The sequence below is a fragment of the Neofelis nebulosa genome, chromosome 14 (genome assembly GCF_028018385.1).
Source record: "Neofelis nebulosa isolate mNeoNeb1 chromosome 14, mNeoNeb1.pri, whole genome shotgun sequence".
Lineage (NCBI taxonomy): Eukaryota > Metazoa > Chordata > Mammalia > Carnivora > Felidae > Neofelis > Neofelis nebulosa.
This window is the reverse complement of record NC_080795.1, coordinates 52,705,863-52,727,005: the sequence shown is the minus strand read 5'-3', so window position 1 is coordinate 52,727,005 and position 21,143 is coordinate 52,705,863. Positions and strand designations below refer to the sequence as shown.

General features: G+C 36.1%; 1 protein-coding gene across 5 annotated transcripts in view; it reads left to right on the top strand.

The window, feature by feature from the left end:
* Positions 1-319: 319 nt before the first annotated feature.
* ANGPT1 (angiopoietin 1) overlaps positions 320-21,143 on the top strand; it is a 243,604-nt gene continuing 222,780 nt past the window's right edge. Inside the window, exons 1-2 of one of the 5 annotated variants that reach the window (XM_058698836.1) lie at positions 320-487; positions 873-1,117. In XM_058698836.1, the coding sequence (XP_058554819.1) occupies positions 1,088-1,117 (30 nt within the window). In that variant the 5' untranslated portion in view covers positions 320-487; positions 873-1,087. Of the gene's footprint in view, positions 1,118-21,143 lie in introns of all 5 variants that reach the window. The other 4 variants (XM_058698837.1, XM_058698834.1, XM_058698835.1 and 1 more) reach the window with 4 other exon arrangements.

Here is a 21,143-nt window from a genome sequence, read left to right as displayed (position 1 = left end):
TTTTTAAATTCTTTTTCCCAGAGTCAAGGATAATTTTGTAAAATATTTATACAGACATCATTCATTATCAAAAATTATTTTACTGGACATTATGCTAATGTTTCTTCTTAGAGTTCCCCGATTATATACTAACTTTAAAAACCTAGTGCTAGTTTGCTAGGTTTTAGTAGGTCAGCATGCACAGCAAAAGTGTATTAAGGTGGACTGCTCTATTTATTGATTTGCCCGGGATCTTCTAAAGGCTGGAGGCAATTGTCTGCGGAAGGGGGCGGGAGGGCTGTACATGATCGAGGTCGTGCGCATCTAGCCAATTTGTAAGACGATCCGCTGCTCCAAGCCATCAGCCACCCTTAGCATAGGGGCACACTCATGCATTCCTGTCAAGTCATCTTGTGAAAGGCTGCCTGCTTCCAGCTCGGCTTGGATGTGCAACCTTAATAAAACTCACTGAGGTCTGGGAGAAAATAGCAGATCTGCTGCAGATAGGGTAGGGGAAAGGGTCTAGAATATGTACACGCAGCTGACTCAGGCAGGCTCCACGCTGAACGGTCACACAGAGAGGAAACAATAAATCTCAGCTACTATGCAATAAATATCTCAAGGAAACTACCATTATAGTGAAATAAAAAAAAAAAAAACTAACATTTTAGAACAAAGCTAACAAATGGCTAGTTTTCTGTGATTCTTTTTCAAAAGTTTTCTCTGAGGGGGATAAAGTCAAACAAACAAGCAGTTTTACCTAAAATAAAGACTAGTTTAAAGGTCAGAAGAAAGGAGCAAGTTTTTGCGAGAGGCACAGAAGGAGAGAACTGGCAGTACAATGACAGTTTTCCTTTCCTTTGCTTTCCTCGCTGCCATTCTGACTCACATAGGGTGCAGCAACCAGCGGCGAAGTCCAGAAAACGGTGGGAGAAGATATAACCGGATTCAGCATGGGCAGTGTGCCTACACTTTCATTCTTCCAGAACACGACGGGAATTGTCGTGAGAGTACGACAGACCAGTACAGCACAAACGCTCTGCAGAGAGATGCTCCACACGTGGAACCGGATTTCTCTTCCCAGAAACTTCAACATCTGGAGCATGTGATGGAAAATTATACTCAGTGGCTGCAAAAAGTAAGTGATTGCTTTCAGTTTCTAATTGCACAGAGCCTTTTCCGTTCTGCACTGCAGCTGACTTAGAGTTCCTTAGGGGGGCATTTGCGTGTTTACCTTTTGCTCAGGGGTGGGGGTGGGAGGGAGGCAGTGTTTGCAAATGCAAGCCGGCTGGCTCCCAGTGACTTCATGGGTGAGCCAAGGTTTTCAGGCTTGTTGTGCAAGCCTGTGAAGGTAGGGTGGCAACCCGTTTATGTGCCTAGCAGTGGCACATTTTATGACGTTTCTGGTTTCCTCTTATTTAAAATTTAGCTTGATTTTTCTGTCAAAGCCCAACTTGGAAAAAAAAACAAAAAGCCTTGTGTGTCTTGAGAAAGTTGGTGAAAAAAGAAAATAATGACAATACTAATTTAGAATCAAATCAGTTTCACACCAGGAATTTTGTGCAGCTAGGGTGAGGAATCGTCACCAAATACTTGTTTTTCTCAACCTCTAGTAAAGTTAGTATGAAATGAGAGTAAGTGTAAAGTATGATATTTGGTTGGAGAAATTGTGTAAGTATATAAAGACAATTAATTTTAGCAAGTAATAGAATAGTAGAGGACAGATTTATGTCATATATTTTTTCCATCCCTGAAAATCCTGAAGATAAATTTTAATGTGAACTCCTCAGGAAGAGGTTGTTTGCCCAGTGGGAAAGGAGAGATTGAGCTGGTGGTTGCTGTTTTCAGAGCGTGCACCTGCAAATTGGAGCTGAGCACGTGTAGGCTTTGCTATAGTCCTGAAATACCTCTTTTCTCAGGACATTGTGGTAACCACAGTGCCATGCAGGAAGTATCCAGATGAATGGTAATGTTGAATATGCAGTTAATCCCAATTTATAAAAATCAAAATGCACATTTTATTCAGTTTTTCTCTAGAAACCATTTAGAAGTTTTTGTTGAAAATATGTCTGTTAAAATATGAACATACTTTCTGCAGCTCCTTCTTTCTTTGCTCTCCGTTTGTGTAACAGGTAAACAGCAGATAACAAGAGTATTCAACTATGTCAGTAGAAGGGTGGCAATATCACATTTGTGAAAATTCTTCTCTCCTGGAGATCTTTGCTAAAAATTCATTTGGTGCATATAGGTAGGAACATAGCCAGTCCAGTCTTCTTTAAATTAGTCTTTTAACAGAGCAAACACTTTAAGAAGATGGGCGAACGACAAATGCTCTGTTTTCCCCCGAGTTGTCACGCTCACTTAGAGCACTGCCTGCTGAATCATGCGAGTAATAGTTATTCTACTTTTGTCCACTAGGGACTGAACTAAGATCACTGATACTTTATTTGACAAGTTAACTGAAACTGGGTAGTTTCAGAGTTTCCAAACCTGGAATTGTAGTTAATCTTCCTATTGTAGACTACAGGTGAAAAAGATCAATAGGGGCGGAAGAATAGAAAGCAAACCAAATTCTGCACCCTTTTGATAATTGTAGTTTAAATTTCAAGCACTAATTGTAGCAGTAGTTTGTAATAGGATATCTGTTTTATCTTTAGCAAAATATATTTTAATAGTAAACAAATTAATTTGGTTAAATTGCTTATTACTATTCTCATTATAGCATCCATCTAGTTTTTAATGAGAATTCAATCATTAAAATTAGTCTGGATAATTTGAAGGGGCTGGGAGGGAAATTTAGTCCCAAATTGTCCCACTCAAGCTATTCTACCAAAAATGTAATATTTTGTTTATGTAAAACATAGAGTCAGAATGGTGATTCAGACATAGTAATGCATATTTTTTGTTGCTATGCAATGATTCAGCAGCAATAAGGTAAATATGTGATTCTATTGGGCTTATGTCATGCACATGTTTCATATGTTAATTTATTGTGTGAAATAAATTTGATTTTTGTTTGCATTGTTCTTGGTCAATGATTATGGCATAGTTTTCAGATTATGGCCAAGCATAACTATGCAAATATTCTTTGGTTACATTGACCCTTGCTAACGTGAATTGAGCTGATTATATGCTGAAAATGTCCCTGTTGGTATGAGTCAGAGCATTTGGCTTGACTATTGTCTGCTTAAATTTGCATATCTTTTGTCATTGTTAATGCGATTGGTAGGAGGATCAAGAAACCAAATAAATTCTTTCAGCAAAGGACTTGTTAAAAAGCTCTCTCAAGTTTCCCTTAATTAGAGGATTTTTTTACTTCAGGTTCTAAATTTCTTGTAATGTATTTATTTTGATAATTCAAATGGAAATCTTTTTACTGTAACTAGTATGCTTAATACTGCAAGTTGTACTACTTCTATTTTGATTCCGAATAGTTGTGTTAGGATAAAAAGCAATGCAGTGCAGAAACTGAGGTTATCAGTGTAAATGCAATTAAATCATCCATTTAGCAAAATAATTAATCAAAGCATGGTGATTATTATGCAGCTCATGGCATCACTACCAGGAAAGTTTTTGATGTAGAATGTGTGTTCCAAAATGCTAGATGCAGACAGATGATAATTTATGTTAATCTGATACCTTCCATGAAGTTTGGTAAACTGGATTCTTTTACAAATATTCTTCACAAGACATTGGCTGTTACTTACACTCTCACACCTCATTTCTGGTCTTGCCATTGAACAAGATGAGAAATAAGGTATGCGAGGGGGCAAATGATGTGTCGCTTACCATAAGTGTTGGAACTGTTTTGACACTTGTCTCTTGATATGATGGATTTCATTCAAGGAGATCAACTTTACATAGTAACCTGTCAATTAACACCAATTGTGAGTTAGGTTGCTAGCATTATTTTCACTTGTCAGATGGGGAAGAGCAATATAAATAATAAGCTCAAAAATCACCCTTTCATTGGGTAAAACACCTGGGCTGTGTATCTAGATTCAACTCTCTTCAATTGTATAGTTCTTTTCAGAATTATGAGCAAACCGTACCCAATACCTGAGATGACCAGGTCTTGGGATATTAACAGTAAGTACAAATGGCCTTTGTGACTTTGCCACTCTCATTTGATTCCTTTCTACCTTTCTTTGACAGAGAAATGTCTACTGTTTAATGTCACTATGTCTTGTGCTTCTTGAATTATTGAATTATCTCCTGTATCCCAGAAGTTCACTAATATGTATACGTATACGTATATGTCTTTTGCCTTCGCCAAATGATGTCTTTCTGTTGTTGTTGTTGAAAGTATAAATTGAGTAAAAAAACATACCTTGTAACAGAGAACAAGGGTCTAGCTACTGCAAATATTTTACATTAGATAAAATTGATGAATTGATGATTATTAGTAGAAAATGTAGGTATGAATTGCCATCCAAAATATTTTAATAAGTGAGAAGGTTTTACTGGAACACTTGGCTAAATGTTTCTATTGACAGCAATTTTTGACTAATAACATCCTCTACTTACATTCTTTGTTTCAGAGAATTATAATCATCTTTTTGAAACTCCTATATTACCAATATTAACCCATATTAATATCCACTAGAATGTGACGTCCGTGAGACTTTGTGTATTCGCCTACTGCCATATCCCCAGGGCCTAAAACAGTATACAGTCCTTTGCAGACAGACAGTAAATATTTGTTGAATGAATAAATGGATGCATTGTCTATGTGTTGCAATCTATACTTTACCATGTACTATTAACAATTTGTTTTGGGTGTACCCTTTACCTCCCTAACAAGATTGTAAGTTGTCATTTAGGCAAGCACTACATCCTACAATTACTTTTGTCTTGATATTAATCAAAACGATATTGAGTCTGGAGTAAGTGGTTACTAATTATCCAAATTGTATTTAGCCAGTGATCTAGGATCTCAAAAACTTGTACCTTCCCTCCATCTTGTCCACTTAATTATTCTTCGAGTCAGTTTTGTTGCCAGTTTCTCTAGGACATGTACCTGCGCTCCACTTCTCCTCCCAGGCTGAGTTCTCCCATGTTGTCATAATACGTTCATTGCATGTGTCATGCTAGCACTGCACTTCCTGTCGTTTTCATTATTTGTTTTGAGGCTGTTTTCCGACTCAGAGTATGAGTCCCCTTGAGTGTAGTGAATAGTTCTTTACCCATATATATCTGAAATGTTTTTTAAGGGTTTGAACAATATCTCTGTTACCATCCTAATATTAAATAAAAGACATCAGGTGCTCCAGTGTGTGGTGCTAGAATAAAATAATGAAAATTAGGAGAGCTTGTAACTGCTTTTAGAGGCTAAAGTTTGCTTAAATCCTTTGTGCTAGTTTACTTGAGGGTCAGTTAGACCTTCCTTTGGGGAAAAAATAATTTTGGACTTCCAGGCCAGTAGGCAACAATTTACTGCATACAATAATGACATATATTTGCGTATAATATGTGCATATATGAATCTATGTAATTGGAAATGACCGCCCATCTGTGCATTGTTTTGGTGGCTCATGACTATGCAAAATAAGCCAGAGGGGATGTTCTGTGTTTTATTTGCACTTGTAGGGGTGCTTCCTGAATGTGTGAAATGAGTGGACAATTGATAAGTATGTTTTTAAAAAATTGCCACTAAACTTGAAGAAAATATGCATATATAATTTATGCACTAAGATGGGAAAAAGTAGCACTTGCCAAGAAAGTTTAAAGGAATAATTAATTGTCTTTTAAATCCAGTTGTAGAAATGTCCCTACCAACTTCATCTAAGATCAGCTCTTGGTTTTCAAGCCAAGTAGAGAGTCTTCCCCTGTATTAACTTTTCAGTGAATAGTTAGGTTTTATTTGTTGCTTGTTATATTTTAGAATCAAAAGATCCAAGAAGACAGAAAAACCTTTCTGAGTCCTAGAAGTTAGGCAGTTGGAGCTATCATAGTCTTTTGGATTTCTCTGTAGGAAGAAACAAGCCTCTTCTCAAACTGTCTGCCTTGGCAGATTGCAGGATTTTTGAACCAGGGCAAGTAGGTCCTTTACTATGGGTGATTGCAACTGTTCTTTACCCCTGACCATGCCATTTCACAGAAGCCTTTTTTAAGTAGCACCAATCTCATATGGAATTATTGGTTCAATGTGATCTGAAATGAATATGAATGTATCATTCTTTTCCTTAAAATTTTCCTACAGTTTTTCATTATGTAAGACTAAAATGCAAATTCTTTACATTGAGGCTATATATGATCTGCCCCCATATTCCCCTCTAGATTCATCATTTACAACATTTCCCTTATTCCAGTTACTCAAATGACATTAGCCTTCTTGTTATTTCTATAAAAGGCCAGTTTATTTCTGTCTCAGGGACTTTACATGCTATTTACTTATCTAGGAAAATTCTTCCTCCAGATATTGGCATGGATGGCTCTTTCTTTTTATTCAGGTCTTTGCTCGGAAGTCATCTTCTTGGAAAGTCTTTTCTGAGCACTATTACCTACCACCTTCCTGAATTCTACTAAGTGACTTTTTGGCATATAATGCTGTATTATTTCTTTGTGGCACAGCATGACCTCTTATTGCTTGTTGTTTGTCACCTTATTTATTTTTTCTCCCTCTACCTATAATGTAAATGCCAGAAGAGGTCCTTGTCTGTCTTATTCTCTGTAGTATACCTATATACACAACACATAGTAGACCTTCAATAAATATTTGCAAAAGATATTCTCCTGAACCTTACACTCTATGAGGTAGAGACTGTGCCTGTCTTGTTCACTAGTTTTTATTTATTATTTCGTCTGTTATTTTTTATAGCAGATCTACTTTTCTAGGACAATACCTGGAACATAGTTGGAAAGAACACTTTTTTTTTTTTTTAATGAATAGAGAAATGAATGAATTCCATGAGTAGATTTGGGCTATAATTAAATATTTGTATGAAAATGAAACACTCAACTATATTCCCTGTGATACCCATCTAACTATGTACTAGGAGAAATTTTAATCTTCTGAATTTCCATCATTTAAATCAAGGATCAGCAAACTATGGCCCTTGAACTAAATCCTGACTGCCACCTGTGTTTGTAAATAAAGTTTTATTGAAATAAAACCACACCCATTCCTTAATGTAATTGTCTATGCATTTGTAAATAAAATTTTATTGAAACCAAGCCACACCCATTTGTTTATGTAATGTCTATGGCTGCTTTCTTCTTACAAAGGCAGAGTTGAGGGGTTGCAACAGAGACCACAGATGCTAACATTTAATATCCAGTCCTTTACAGAAAGTTTCCCGACCCCTGTCCTATACCACAAAAGGAATATGGTATTAATATTGGGACCATTGCAAGGTAAATTGTGAAGTTTGTTGTGTGGGAAAAAGATCGCCCTCCAGGAGGTCAAATAATCTTTAGGTCCATGCCAGTTGGCAGAGAGCCTGAGTAAGCCATTTCTTGGCTTGGTATCTGGACATGCTGTGAGGTGACATTTTAGAGGAGTTCCAGGCAAGGAAATTTCATGTCTTTCCTTTCCTCTGCCCATCATTATGTGGACAGAGAAATATTCCAAAATCAAATACATGTTAGAACAGAAAAAGCACCTGAATAACAATGCAGATCACCAGCATCTGGGTTTACCAGGCCTTGGTGCCAGGGTTCTTTGCTTTATGTACTTGTTTCAACCTGTTGGTTGTGGCATCAGCAAGAATGTTGACAAAACATCAGAGGCATTCTGTTTTCATGGCACTGGGGCTTCAGCTCAGCCTCTTAGGTTCAATTTATTTAGAAACCTTTCCTCCCTCTATCATTTGCTTTAGGTATAAGCATTACAAGTATTCCCATTTGTGTAGATGATGGGAGGGGAGGAGCAACAAGTGGGTTGTTTAGGCATAATTTACAGAGGTTTATCAGCTGCTATGCTATAACTTGCTACTTGAGGAGGTTTTGTTTTCATTCTGCCATGGCCTTGTCTCTGTGTAGAAACAGCATCCTTTTCCTGAGATTTGTCTTCTTTTCTTTTTTTAATACCATTTGCTTAGATGCACAACCCTAATTACATTCTGAGTCATCCTCCCCTTTTGTTCCAATACAAGATTATCGTTTGCTGTGAAGTTGGGAAGTTCCAAACCTCCTTTGGTTCTGGCCCCATGGTCATAGAAGGGAGGGCCTCTTAGTGTTTAAATCTCTTTACAAAGTGTACAAAAGATATGCCCCCTCCCTTATCAAAGAGGTTTCTGAAGAATGAAGCACTCCAAGGATTATCTTTTCTTTATATTTTGAGACTCTGTACCAAATACTTTTCTCGAATTCTTACACAGAAATAGCAGAAGTAAGAGGTTTTTGAGTTTGTTTGGTCTAGGTTACCTAGCCAAATGACCTGACTTCTTCCTTCAAACATATGAAAAGGTAATATTTAACAGAGAAAATGGTATAAAACATAAAGCCCAGCATAACCCTACTGGCAGCTAATAATTTAATCAATAACATATTTGGACGTTTGCATATTTAGTGATAAGTACTGGAGAATATAGAGTATAGCAAATATAATAAATGTTACTTGTATATACATGCTACATGGCTACAGGTTACTTATTACGGGTCTGCATTGGCATGTAGTTCCTAAGTTTGTATTGAATTATTGAAAGGGCATGCAAATTAGCGTAAGTATCAAGCTGTACCTAAAGTAAGTCAGTAGCTGAAATACTAGTAATATGCAAATAAGATGTGAATATCTTGAAACAGTAATGTGTACATGGAAGCGACCAAACTCACTGGTATAAAATATGTAAACTTACTGTATATTTCTGTGGAATTGCTGATGATAATTTTGAAAGGTGGTCTGTTTGAAAATTTAGTTACATGTATCGTTCTAACTCATTAGGATCATGAAACCTGAATGAGTTGAATCATAGTACTTGACCCTAAAGATTATTAGAGGGTTTCCATTCTCAGAGAATGAATAAATATTTTAAAACTCCAAAGTGCATTTTGCTACTAAACCTTTAGAGATAATCCCAAGATTTTGTAAAACGTTTTAACACTGTTCTTCTCTTCACTCTTCACTGTTTATATGTAATTGACTATATTAAAATACAGTGGATATTTATTGTGGCTAAAGGTTTGCTACACCCAGCAGACTTTGCATCCACCTTATCTCAACTGCACAGATATAAGACGTGAGAATTGTATCCTTATTACTAAATCACTAGTCTTCTCTTTGTTTTCCAATTTTACCCAGCTTTTAAATAATAAGAACAGAGCTATAATAATCATTAGTTTTAATACTTATTGAATAAATGAATAACTTATTGAATAAATTGAATATTTATAACTTTAAAATGTGAATAATATACTGAAGGTTTACTATTTTTGAACAAATGACCTGATAAATTCCAAATACTTCTTAGCAGTGGAACCCCGTTTCCAAGCAAATTATTAGGTAGAAGCTTCATATATAATCTAGATGCAAATAGATGGGCTAGAAGGGAACCAAAGTGAGATCCTGCCTGGACCCTCTTCCTCAGCTCCTCCCCCAGAGGCATTCATCAGGGGATCCTGTATGTTCAAAGGAATATAGTTTCAGAATGACTGCAATCAAACTTCCAAATAATCAAATATTAGTGAGGTAAAGCTGCCAAAACCAGTCTACTGGCAGACAGGAAGAAACATAATGTTTGATAGTTTGAATCTTTTTTGACAAGTTAGCGTAAGAATGTCCAACTCTGCCATCTACAAAGCCAGGTTAAGATTATCAATGTGAGGGCACCTGGGTGGCTCATTCGGTTTAGTGTCCGACTCTTGATTTCAGCTCAGGTCATGATCTCTCAGTTAGTGAGATAAAGCCCCCTGCAGGTGTCTGTGCTGACAGCACAGAGTCTGCTTGGGATTCTCTCTCTCCTTCTCTCTCTGCCCATCCCCTGCTTTCTCTCTCTCTCTGTCTCTCCCTTTCTCTCTCTCAAAATAAATAAATAAACATTTAAAAAAAAGAATGTTAATGTGTAAGTTACAAAAATACAGGTTGTTCTTGACTCTGAGAATGTTGAGGCCCACCCATACCTAACATGACCAAAATATGTTAAGATAATAGATAACTCTTGGACAATTAATAGCAGATTGTATAACTTATCTATTTCCTGAATTATCCAAATGCATGATAGTTTACATTTACTTATCTTAAATTTCGGAACATGAATTACACTGAAAATACCTAATATCTCAAACTACAATATTCACTTAGAATAGAATTCATTGTTAAGGATAGTGAAAGGAGATCTGAATTTTAAGTAGGCATTTACATATTTTCAGAATTTTCAATAATTCCTGTTAGGTCAACTTAGCTTACCTTTGTTTTTACTTCTAGTATATGATAGCAGGAAAAGGAATCTCAGAATTGCCAATTTCATATTCATTTGTGCTGAAACATTAATAAAATGCAAGTAAGATTATTTGGTATAATTTAAGCCATTTATCCTGACTGAGAAGGTTAATTTACTTAAGATTAGATAAAACCAAACTTAAATCCACTTTCCAAATACACCTAAGCTGCAACATATCACAATGTGCTAAGAGAGGACAATCATCTGAAGGTGACATCTTTAATTGTATTGGCCCTGATGAGCTTGTTCTCTTTTTTTAGGAGATGAATAATACACGGCCATTTGATATACTGAGGAGTGAGGGCTCCAAAGTGAAGCCTTATATGAATTTATTATTAACTTTCTTATTATGTTAGAAATGAGAATCCTAATAATTTTTTCTGGCTTTCCAATGGCCTACTTTTTTCCAAACTCCTACTTCTCATTCTGTAGTGGGGAGACTTCTGGGACTTGAAACCAGAAAAGATATGTGATGGGGGCAGTCCTTTGAGCAGGAAGGACAAAAGGACTAAAAGGAACTCATTCCTGGCCTGACTTTCCTTTTCATCCCCCGTCTCTTCTCTGGCATTATTTCCATAAGTCCTATGTGATGCTTCTTGTACTGGCAGCCATGGCGTGGAAGTGCAGGAAAGAGGATGGGCAAGAGAGAGGGTGAATGAACAAGTTTTCCAGTGACTGTCCCTTTATTGGGGGTTGGGGGCACAGTGAGGGATCGTGGGACTATAGCAGTGTCCAGAGGACTGCTCCATAAGAGACGGCAGTGAGTTCTGTTGTGGGATTTCAGAATACAGGCATAAGTCATAGAACTAAACACCTGCTATTCACAAAGGACAGGCAGCCAGTTAGCCAGTTATCTAATCAAATATCCACAAGGTGGTCTGCTGGGTACTGGGAGACAGTGATGAATCCACTACAGCCACTGTTGTTGAGAAGCCTAAACCACTAAAATAGATAGTAAACGCATTGTTTGTGTCCACTGTTTTTTCTATGTCAAAGAGAGAGCTATGCAGTGATGAAGTGTGTTGTACCTAAAGCCAGACTGCCTGGATTTGAATTTTGACAATACTACTTCCTTGCTATGTGGCCTTGGGCAACTTTCTTAACTTCTCTGTGCCTCATTTGTATTATTAGTAAACTTGAGGTAATAACAGTACCTACATTATAGGCTGATTGCTAGGAGTAAAGTTAATTTACCTAAATTACCTTGCATAAGTTCTCTCACATGGCAAATGTTAAGTAAATATTAGTTATTCCTTGGGGGCAGTTCTGGGTTATAGTAATAGTTAAATGTTGAACCCTTTTACCAACTATCAAGCCATTTGGAAGGACTTTACATGTATTAATCTATTGAATACCTTCAAAAGCCAGGGTGAGGTAGATGGTATTATAATTTTCCCACATAGCAAATTAGCAAGTTAAGGCACAGTGAAGGGAAGTAACTTGTCCAAGTTTACTTAGTGGCTAAGTGGTGGGGGGTCAGCCTCCAATTCCAGGCAGTTTGGCTCCGTGACCTATGATCTTAACCAACTGTGGGATTAGCTATAGCAACTTTTGCCGTGTCCCTTCTTGTCAATCTTCAAACCTTAAGTCTGTTAAAAAAATTTTTTTTCTGTAGTAGTCTTTGCACCTAAACCCTTAATGCTTTCATACAAAAACGTGTTCGCCCCTTTCTCAAGTACTGTTTCAGTCATTTGTCCACATCCTAACTCTAAAGCTCCGTGGTTAAATTGACTGTGACACATAGGTTATTGCTGCTGATTGAAGCACAATAGCCCAATTCTCTCTAGCCTCCCCCAGGTCTGTTAACAGACCAGGAATCCCACGTCTATAGTCCCTTCTGCCTATCTCCTTAGAAGCACCATTTCTTGAAGTTACAGAGCTTAATTGAATCTGACTAGTTATCTAAAAACTTAAAACACAAAGAAGGGCTTACAATTGCTTTACATGGGGTGAAGCTGTCTATTCTATATATCTTCCGTTCCATTTAATGACCTCCCTCTTAGATTTATCTGTGGACAATCCTTCTTGGAAAAGCAAAAGCACATCCTGGAACTTAAAATATTATTTGCATGCACTTTTTTTTGTGGGTCATTCAAAAGAGTTGTAAAAATGAGAAGAAAAGCCTTCTTTTCTCAGGCAATGGCCTCTTATCTCACTTCCTATTTTATTTATCACTGTCCCTATTAATTAAAATATTTCTGGTATTTTGGTCCAAGGCCAAAACACTGCTACTTGCAGAGAGTTGTGATGGTTCTTCCTCTTTTTTTCCTGATCTTGGAGGCCTGACCACTCAGATGCTTGGGCTTTGAGAGTTGTAGCTTTTTGTAACTATCAAGCACATGAGGTAGAAAGACTCCAGACTAACTCCCTTCTGTTCATTCTTTTTCAAGTAGTCCCAAAGAAGAGAGAGGACAAGACAGGATGGGGGCAAAGTAGAATTCAGGTATTCTTTTCATCCACCTTTGCATAATAGGAGAGATTAAAACACATTAAGGAAGAAAAAAATTCAATGTGTATCTACTTCTTGACCTCAGTTCTCCATGGAATGTTGACGATCGGCAGTGTGGGGCACATCCATGTTGTTGGTGCTCCATAGCTATTGGTAGGATATATACATGAGTAAATGCATGCTGTGGTGCTTAGATTGTTTAGGGGCAACTTTTGGTCAGTGAAATGGTCTGAAAGATTAGTGTTAATGTTTAATAACAAGGACCTTTTCCCAATTTGCAGGAAACTATTAAGTTAAGGAGTATAAAACTTTCTTAATTTTAAGGGTTTCTTTCTTTATCCCCTCTGTATTTCTAATATTTCATCCCCTCCATATTTCTAATATTTCATCTACCATGTTTGATACCTTTCATCTCCTCTCAAGAGTCAGCTGACAAGGGGCGCCTGGGTGGCGCAGTCGGTTAAGCGTCCGACTTCAGCCAGGTCACGATCTCGCGGTCTGTGAGTTCGAGCCCCGCATCAGGCTCTGGGCTGATGGCTCGGAGCCTGGAGCCTGTTTCTGATTCTGTGTCTCCCTCTCTCTCTGCCCCTCCCCGTTCATGCTCTGTCTCTCTCTGCCCCAAAAATAAATAAAAAACGTTGAAAAAAATTTAAAAAAAAGAGTCAGCTGACAAGAAAAAGAAAAGGAAAGAAAAAAAAGCTGACAAAATAGCAAATACATATTAATAGAAGCTGGGAATTGACCTCCTATATTTAGTGATATAGTTTGTATTTTAGGTGGACACATGATTATGATGTGATTTATCTCATCCATTTAGCATAATCCCATCTCCTGCCAGTGAAATTACGATTGCTTTGTGAATGGAATATGTCAGTGTATCTCAAAGAGGGCAATGGATGTCAGATATTTTGTCCACAAAGCAAGTATGAAAATGACATTCTATTTGAAGACAGGTATTGAGTAACAAATAGGGTATTAATAAGTCCACCTTCATTAAGCAGTATCATCATCCAAACAGATAAGCACATTTTTATAAATAGTAGGTATCACCATCTCCATTTTATAGATAAACTGAGGTTCAGTGAAATCAAATGATTTTTAAAAGGTTATATATTTACTTTGACACAAGTGTAAAATCTGAACTCAGAAATTCTGAGTGGCTATATCTAAAGCTCTTTATTGTTCATGCTTCTTTCACTTTTCCTTCACAAATTAAAACAAATTTTGATTGATGGAGAGTAAGAAGAGGTTCAAATGAATGATGTTTTCCTCTAAGTTTTTGGAGAATATATTCAGAATAAATAATCTTCTTTAGGGATTGGAATAATTCACCAAACATGTGTAAGAAATGCTCTAAGAAAACTAGTATTCTTAGGAGAATTATTTCTTAGCACTCTTCCTGACCAGATGCAAATTTTTATTTAAACCGAAAGCATGTCAGAGGCAAATAACTATTTGTTGTTTTTACATTCTTTTTCAAATAATGAGTTACTTACACAGTTGATGTTACACAGATATGAGTATACAAATAAAGGTGATATTTTAAACTAGTTTATCTGCATTTTTACTTACAAACACTACAGTGTAGGTATAGGTTGTATTTCTTTTGGTTAAAGACCAAATAGGAAAAAATATAGTCAATAAGGGAGATTATTTAACACTTCAACATTAATGAATTAGGTTCTTTTATAATATTTTTGGGAAAATGACCATGTGCCATATGTGTCTTTATTTTATTTTAGTTTAGTTCTTCAGGATATAAAAGTAATCTTGATCCAAGATGTATGCTTAGAAAAAAGAACAGAAAATTAATAAGCACTGTGAAAGTAGAACTGTCATTATCTTTTACTGACAATCAAGATAAACTGATGAACGAAGGAAACATTCAAATAAATGATTAAAGTTGACAGTGAAAGTAGAAATCCCACACTCAATACTCAAGAAAACTCTTAACTGAGATTGAGTATATATAGGAGCTAAGCAGCCTCCAGGTCAGAGAGAAAGGAAAACTATTTTGTGATCATTTTGTTTCGTATGGGACCAAAGCTTACATACTTTGAGTTCACAAATTAAACTTATGCAGTTTGTAGGGGGAAAAGATCACTATGGAAATTAGTTATCTTAAGCATAAAATATCCCTATATATTATTCTACTATTATGAAATATCTTCCACTGTATCTAATTTTTAAAGTCATGGCCAAAAATATATCAGAAGCAACTAAAACATTCAAACAAACTCTATAAGCCTATTAAATTGCTTGTATTTTAAATAATTCACCAAATATTTTGAGAATTTCTCTTATGTTCAGATACAAAATATCCCCTGTGGAAATGAGATTAATGTGTGATTGGTTCTTTTATGATTACTGGGCAATCATTTCTACCTGTCCATTCAGTAGGGTGTATCAGAATCTTTTAGGAAGGTGTAGTTTGAAAAACCACTTACAGTTTTTAAATTTAGAACCAAAAACTCCCCACCATGTTTGGGTACTAAAACTATTCAAAGAAAATACAAATTTAACACAGTGGAAGAGTAGAAGTCAAATGGAAAACAGCACTAGAATGTAATTATTGGTTGTGTTTTCCAAAAATGGTTATAGTAGTATTTTATGCATATATAGTAATATATCATATAAATAGTAAAGTATCTTGCATGTCATTGTCTCATAAAGAATTAATTCCCTTCTCTTTGAATCTGTCTGGGTCATAAAAGGCAATTAAGTTTCCATGTTGTTCATTACAATATTCATGCTTGGAGCCTTGGGCTGCCATGTTAGAATTCCATCTACCTTGAGGTCACCATATTGTGAGGAAGTCAAGCCACATAGAGAGGCCACGTGTAGGTGCTCTGGTTAACAGATCGCCATTTTTGAGTCATTCCATCTCAGGCTGTAGACATATGAGTGAATGAGCCTTCAGGTGATTCCAACCCCTGCTTACTCCCATTACCTCCAGATGTGAAGTTAAAGTCCCAGGCATCATGGAGCAGAAACAACCCATTCCCACTGTGCCTTGTCTGAAATCCTGACCCATAGAGTCTGTGAGCCTAATGAGCATAATGGAATGGTTGTTACAAGCCACTGAATTTGGAGGTAATATATTAATGCAATAATAGTGACTGGATTAGTCACTATTTCCATAGGCATACATGCAAGGGTTTACTATGGTACTTATTCTATGGTAATCATTGAAGAACAATATATCAGACATGAACTCTGCCTTCCAGAGGCTGGCATTTAATTAAGGCTCATGACATAAGTAGAATGTCATAAATGTTGGTTTTTAAGCCAATATTTTTACTACCTTTCTCTATTCTTGTAAACTACTTCAGGTTCACATAAATTAAAATTCAATAAATGTAACTTGAAGACTGCACAAAGATAGTTTCCTTTGAGTAAAGTGCTCCTTTGAGTAAAATAATTATTTGTAAGGATTTTTCTTACCTTCAAAATAGTATTTGTAAAAATCCTCTGAGCCTTCCTAAATTCCAAGTCAACCGTAATACCAAAATGATATACTGTATAGTTTATGTGAGTCTTAATGCTTACATTATTTGAATTTTTCTATCTAAAAATTGTAAAAATCTCAGTGAATTCAGATTTTTGAGACTCAAGGCATGAAGCTATTTTATAACTATTTACTACTTAACCTGTCATGATTAGGCTGTAAGTTTAAATCCAGATGTTTCTGAAAGCTGTTCTTGAGCACGGCTGACTGGTGGTCTCCTAAATGTCAAATGAGTTAGCAGCATCTGTTCAATTCCCAGTGGCTTGGAATTCCTGCAATAAAAATCCATCCCAGATTCTCTTCTTCTTAACTGATGAGCAGAGGATGTGGACTTGAATGAAACAGGTATAGGAACATTCCTTGAATATATAAAGTGCTTTGCTTATTACATTATATATTGGTTGAAACTTATGGAAAACAACATAACAGTAAATATAAAGAACATAACTATTGTTTATAACCCTCGACTCAGTAATCCTACTTCTGGGAATCATTCCCAAGGAAATAATTCAAAAGAAGGAAAAAGCAATATATATGAATATACTCATTACAGCTATCGTAGCAGGAACATTAGAAACAAATATTGTTATTTATTTGGTATTTACTATGATTTCATAGACCCATAATCTTTAACCCTAAAAAAATTTTTTTGAAAGATAAGCAGTATTATTCACAGCTTCAGATGAGGAAATCATGCATTATCTCCCACAAGCAGTAAAGAGTAGAACCAGCAGACACCCCAACCCAGGATTGTCTAATGAAAAGCCATGTCTTCAGTGACATCACAACTACATTTGTTAAAAAATCATATTTTGACAAGAGAAAATGCCCACAAAATTTTAAGTGAATATATTAGTGTACCTGAATAATTATAACCATGAAAAATATTAGCTAATATTTTTAGCATTTTGTATATACCAACCCTGGGACAGACAGTTTAAAGGTGTTAGTTTATATGATCCTTGCAACCCTGTACGTAGACACTGTTATTGTCCTCATTTTGGAAAACTCCATACACATTACAGACTTGACTTTGTGTGATGAGAGTGGGTGGAGAGGTGGGTGTGTATTTGTAAGTATATGCATAAAACCATTGACAGGAAACACATCCAAAACATTTGTGTTGATTTGTTTTTAATGGTGCAGTTGAATATTTTTGTTTTCTCTTGTATGCATATTGTGTTTATTGTATGATATGAACATGTGCCCCTTTTGTCATCAAAGTAATGTAAGTTTTATTTTTTAAAGAAAAATAGGTATATCTAGACTGAGGTCAAGTGAAGTGGAGATGATGGGAAATTAACCAGGTTAAAATTTCCATCACTTACTTCTCAGGCCAAGATAAATATGGATGGGCCTTTAAAAATAGTAGCAGAATCTGTAGGTAAAGGAAACCTACAAGAAATATTTTGGATAGGGTTTCAATAACTTCACATCCTCCCCTCAACCCAAGCAGCTGCCTACGTATAAGACCAGTTCTGAATCCACTTTAATCATAGGGTGGTCACTTATTCATTTCATACCAATTTTCACTTCTTTCTTCCCTTTTTTCTCTGCTTTTGTGAAGAAATTAATGTTGAAAGCTCTGAAAATGGTGAATTACACATAGAAATTGGGTTGGGGTAGTCCATAATCCTCAGCTGATTTTTTTTTTTTTAATTCAGAGGAAGTAGTAGATTTTAAAGGCTTTTATTTACAGAAAGGTAAGTTATAAAACAGACGGTGAATGGGTGACCTAGTTTTGTAGAATATAAACTCAAGATTAAATGTTCTAGGATCTGATGTAGCAACAAGAGCAGGAAGACGTATGAAAGAAAGATTACAGAAGTTATACATATGATACATATGAAATTACTTCGCAAGATTTTAATATCTGTCCCAGGACAAACTGCACTGGGCACCAGAGCTTTTCCAGAAGTCAAAACCCAATCATGCCATTCGCATGATTAAAATTCAACAATGGCTCCAAAATACCCTCAGACTGGGGTTCAAACACTGTGGCTTACTTAAACTGGCCTTTAATCTCATCTCTCACAATTTTCTCCATGGTTCTCTATGTTTCAGCCATATCTAAATCCTAGAAGTTATATTACACTATCATGATTTACTCTTCTTCCTTCACTTTGTGTGTTCTATGCCTTAGCAAATTCCTTGCATCCCTCCTGCCCGTACTCCATATAGTATTAGATAAATGGATAGATGTAAAGATGGTTGGTTGGATGGATAAATTGATAAGTAGATGTGATACTTATTAATAAGTAAGTATGATAAGTATTGTGACCCTGCAACTCACTCTTAAGCAGTGGAATTTGGTAGGAAGGGACACAGTAATAGAAACTTACTGTCAAATTTTTAAAGGACATAAATAGTAATACAGTAATAATGGTGAGAAAATGGTTTTGGATGCTGCAGTTGCTTAATGAAAGGATGAATGACCAGAGTTGGGATTGCAGGGAGAGTGGCCTGTGCAGCTCTAATACTTGCCTGAAGTAATAAGGTGATGAAGTAAACAGATGAAAGGCTGGAGAAAGCAGCTAGAGAATTAGGGAACAGGTCAACTTCTGAGGGGACTATCATAATAGTACTTAGGTCAAGAAAAATAAAACAGAAGTCTTCATCAAAGATAACACTGATATTTTAGAACTGGGAACATTACAAAAATGCTTTATTCAGGCAGTTAAGTACTGTGGAAAAAATGTTAAATTATGACAAAATGTTTCTGTATTTGTGTCATGTGGAGCTGTTAACTTCAGATGACTTTAAGAGTAATTTTCTCTCTTTTTTTAGTGTTTATTTTTATTTATTTTGAGAAAGTCAAGCACGGGAGGGACAGAGAGAGAGGAGAGAGAGAATCCCAAGTGGGCTCCATGCTGTCAGCACAGGGCCTTATGCTGGGCTCGAACTCACCAACTGTGGAGATCACGATCTGAGCAAAAATCAAGAGTTAGATGCTTAACCGACTGAACCACCCAGGTGCCTCAAGAGTAATTCTCAGTACCACATAAGACATGATTGACTCCATTTCTACCTTTTCAAATGAGAGGAGGAAAGGACAATCCTAGGGTGCTTTAAAATTTCTTAATTCAGGTAGAGGTAAAGAGCCCCATTCTACTTTCCATTCCTTGTTGTACCCCACACATTTACAGGTTTTATAGTATAGAATGTGTTAAGGAGTCAAGTCAAATTGTTTATTAAGCCTAAGGTAAATGAGCCTTATATTGAAGCTTCCAACCACTTAAAACTCCATTTGTACTATCAGGCAGGATACATACTACACTATTCTATTTGTATTATATACAAACTTACATAAAGGAATGATTGGATTCTTTTAAGTCTGTTTGATCCTTGAAAATTAAGTGAATCCCACTAAAAAATAAAACTTCATGGTTCCATTTTAAAAATAAAGGCATTAGCCATTTCAGTGAAGAATCTGATCAGAGAAGTATTAAGGTATATTGAGAGATATTTGCTGACGTGTGTGTGTGTGTGTGTGTGTGTGTGTGTGTGTGTGTGTATCTTAAATGACCTGAGCTCAACTTCGTGTTTTCAACTGGGTCATTTTATATTTGTAAGCACATACATTTTGTAATAATAAAATGTGTAGTGCTCTTTAGCACTTACCAAGTGGATCATGCCTTATGGTGCATTTCATGATGGTACAACACAGAGATATTCCTTCCTGGTTAATATAAAAAATATGTGTGCCCTGCTTGTCATGCAGGTTTCAGGTAAAATGTTTGAGTAAAAGTCTTGTTCTGTAAAAACATAGAAATTCCATGTTTGCTGAGCAAGAATAATGGTTTTGTAACATGGAACATGTGGACAGTTAAGCAAACTCATATTTATGCCTAGAAATAAAATATGCTAATTGGGAAGTTGACACATATTTCTCTTACATTCTCATGACTTTATATCATGAAGCTTATTCACTCAAATGACCACACCCCCTAGAGAATTGAACACTTCAAACCAGGGGATGGCCAGTGCTAGTGTAGTGGTAGTGGGGATAGGGAAGTCACTTACATTCTTGATGAGGAAAATTAATGGGGAAAAATTAGAATTGGAAATATCCACTTAACCAACTCTCTTTTTTAAAAGAAGACAAACCAGTCTATGAAATACTTCCTGTCTTTGTTATATATGGGAAGGTGTTGTTTCATAATATATAATGCCTGTGTGTGTGTGTGTGTGTGTGTGTGTGTGTGTATGTATGTGTGTGCATGTGCATGTACATAGTTTAGCTTTCAGCATTTGATGGACTGTAGGTGTGAATTGAGCAGGTTATTTTACCCCTCTGAGCTTCAAATTTCTGCATGTTATGAAATGAGAATAGTAATGCTTTTTTCAAAAGGTTGTTATGGTGAAGATACGAGACAAAATTCACTAAGCGCCTAATGAAGTCTGAAACATAGCATATGTTTACAAATTACATCTATTTAAATTTTTAATGTTTTCTTTACAAACTGTACCCAACAAAGCTAAGTTGGGCTTTCTAAGGGCTGCCTCGTTTGTTAGTGTTTAGAGGAGGATTGGTTTAAAATTCTCTTGTTCAAGTCCCAGTGAACAAATCTTCTGTGCAGAATTTAAAATAATTTATATAGATGTTCCACATAAAGGACATGGAGTATAACTCCCAACTCCTTAAGCATAGGCTGCACATAGTATCTTCTTTCTAAAGAGTGCATTGTTGGAAGGGAGAAAAGAGAGTAACTTTACCTCCTTAATGTATATAACCCCTGTCTAATCATGTCAAAAATATCAGAAAAATCTCAATGTAGGGGGTATTCAACAAATAATTTGATGAGTACTCCTCAAAAATGTCAAGATC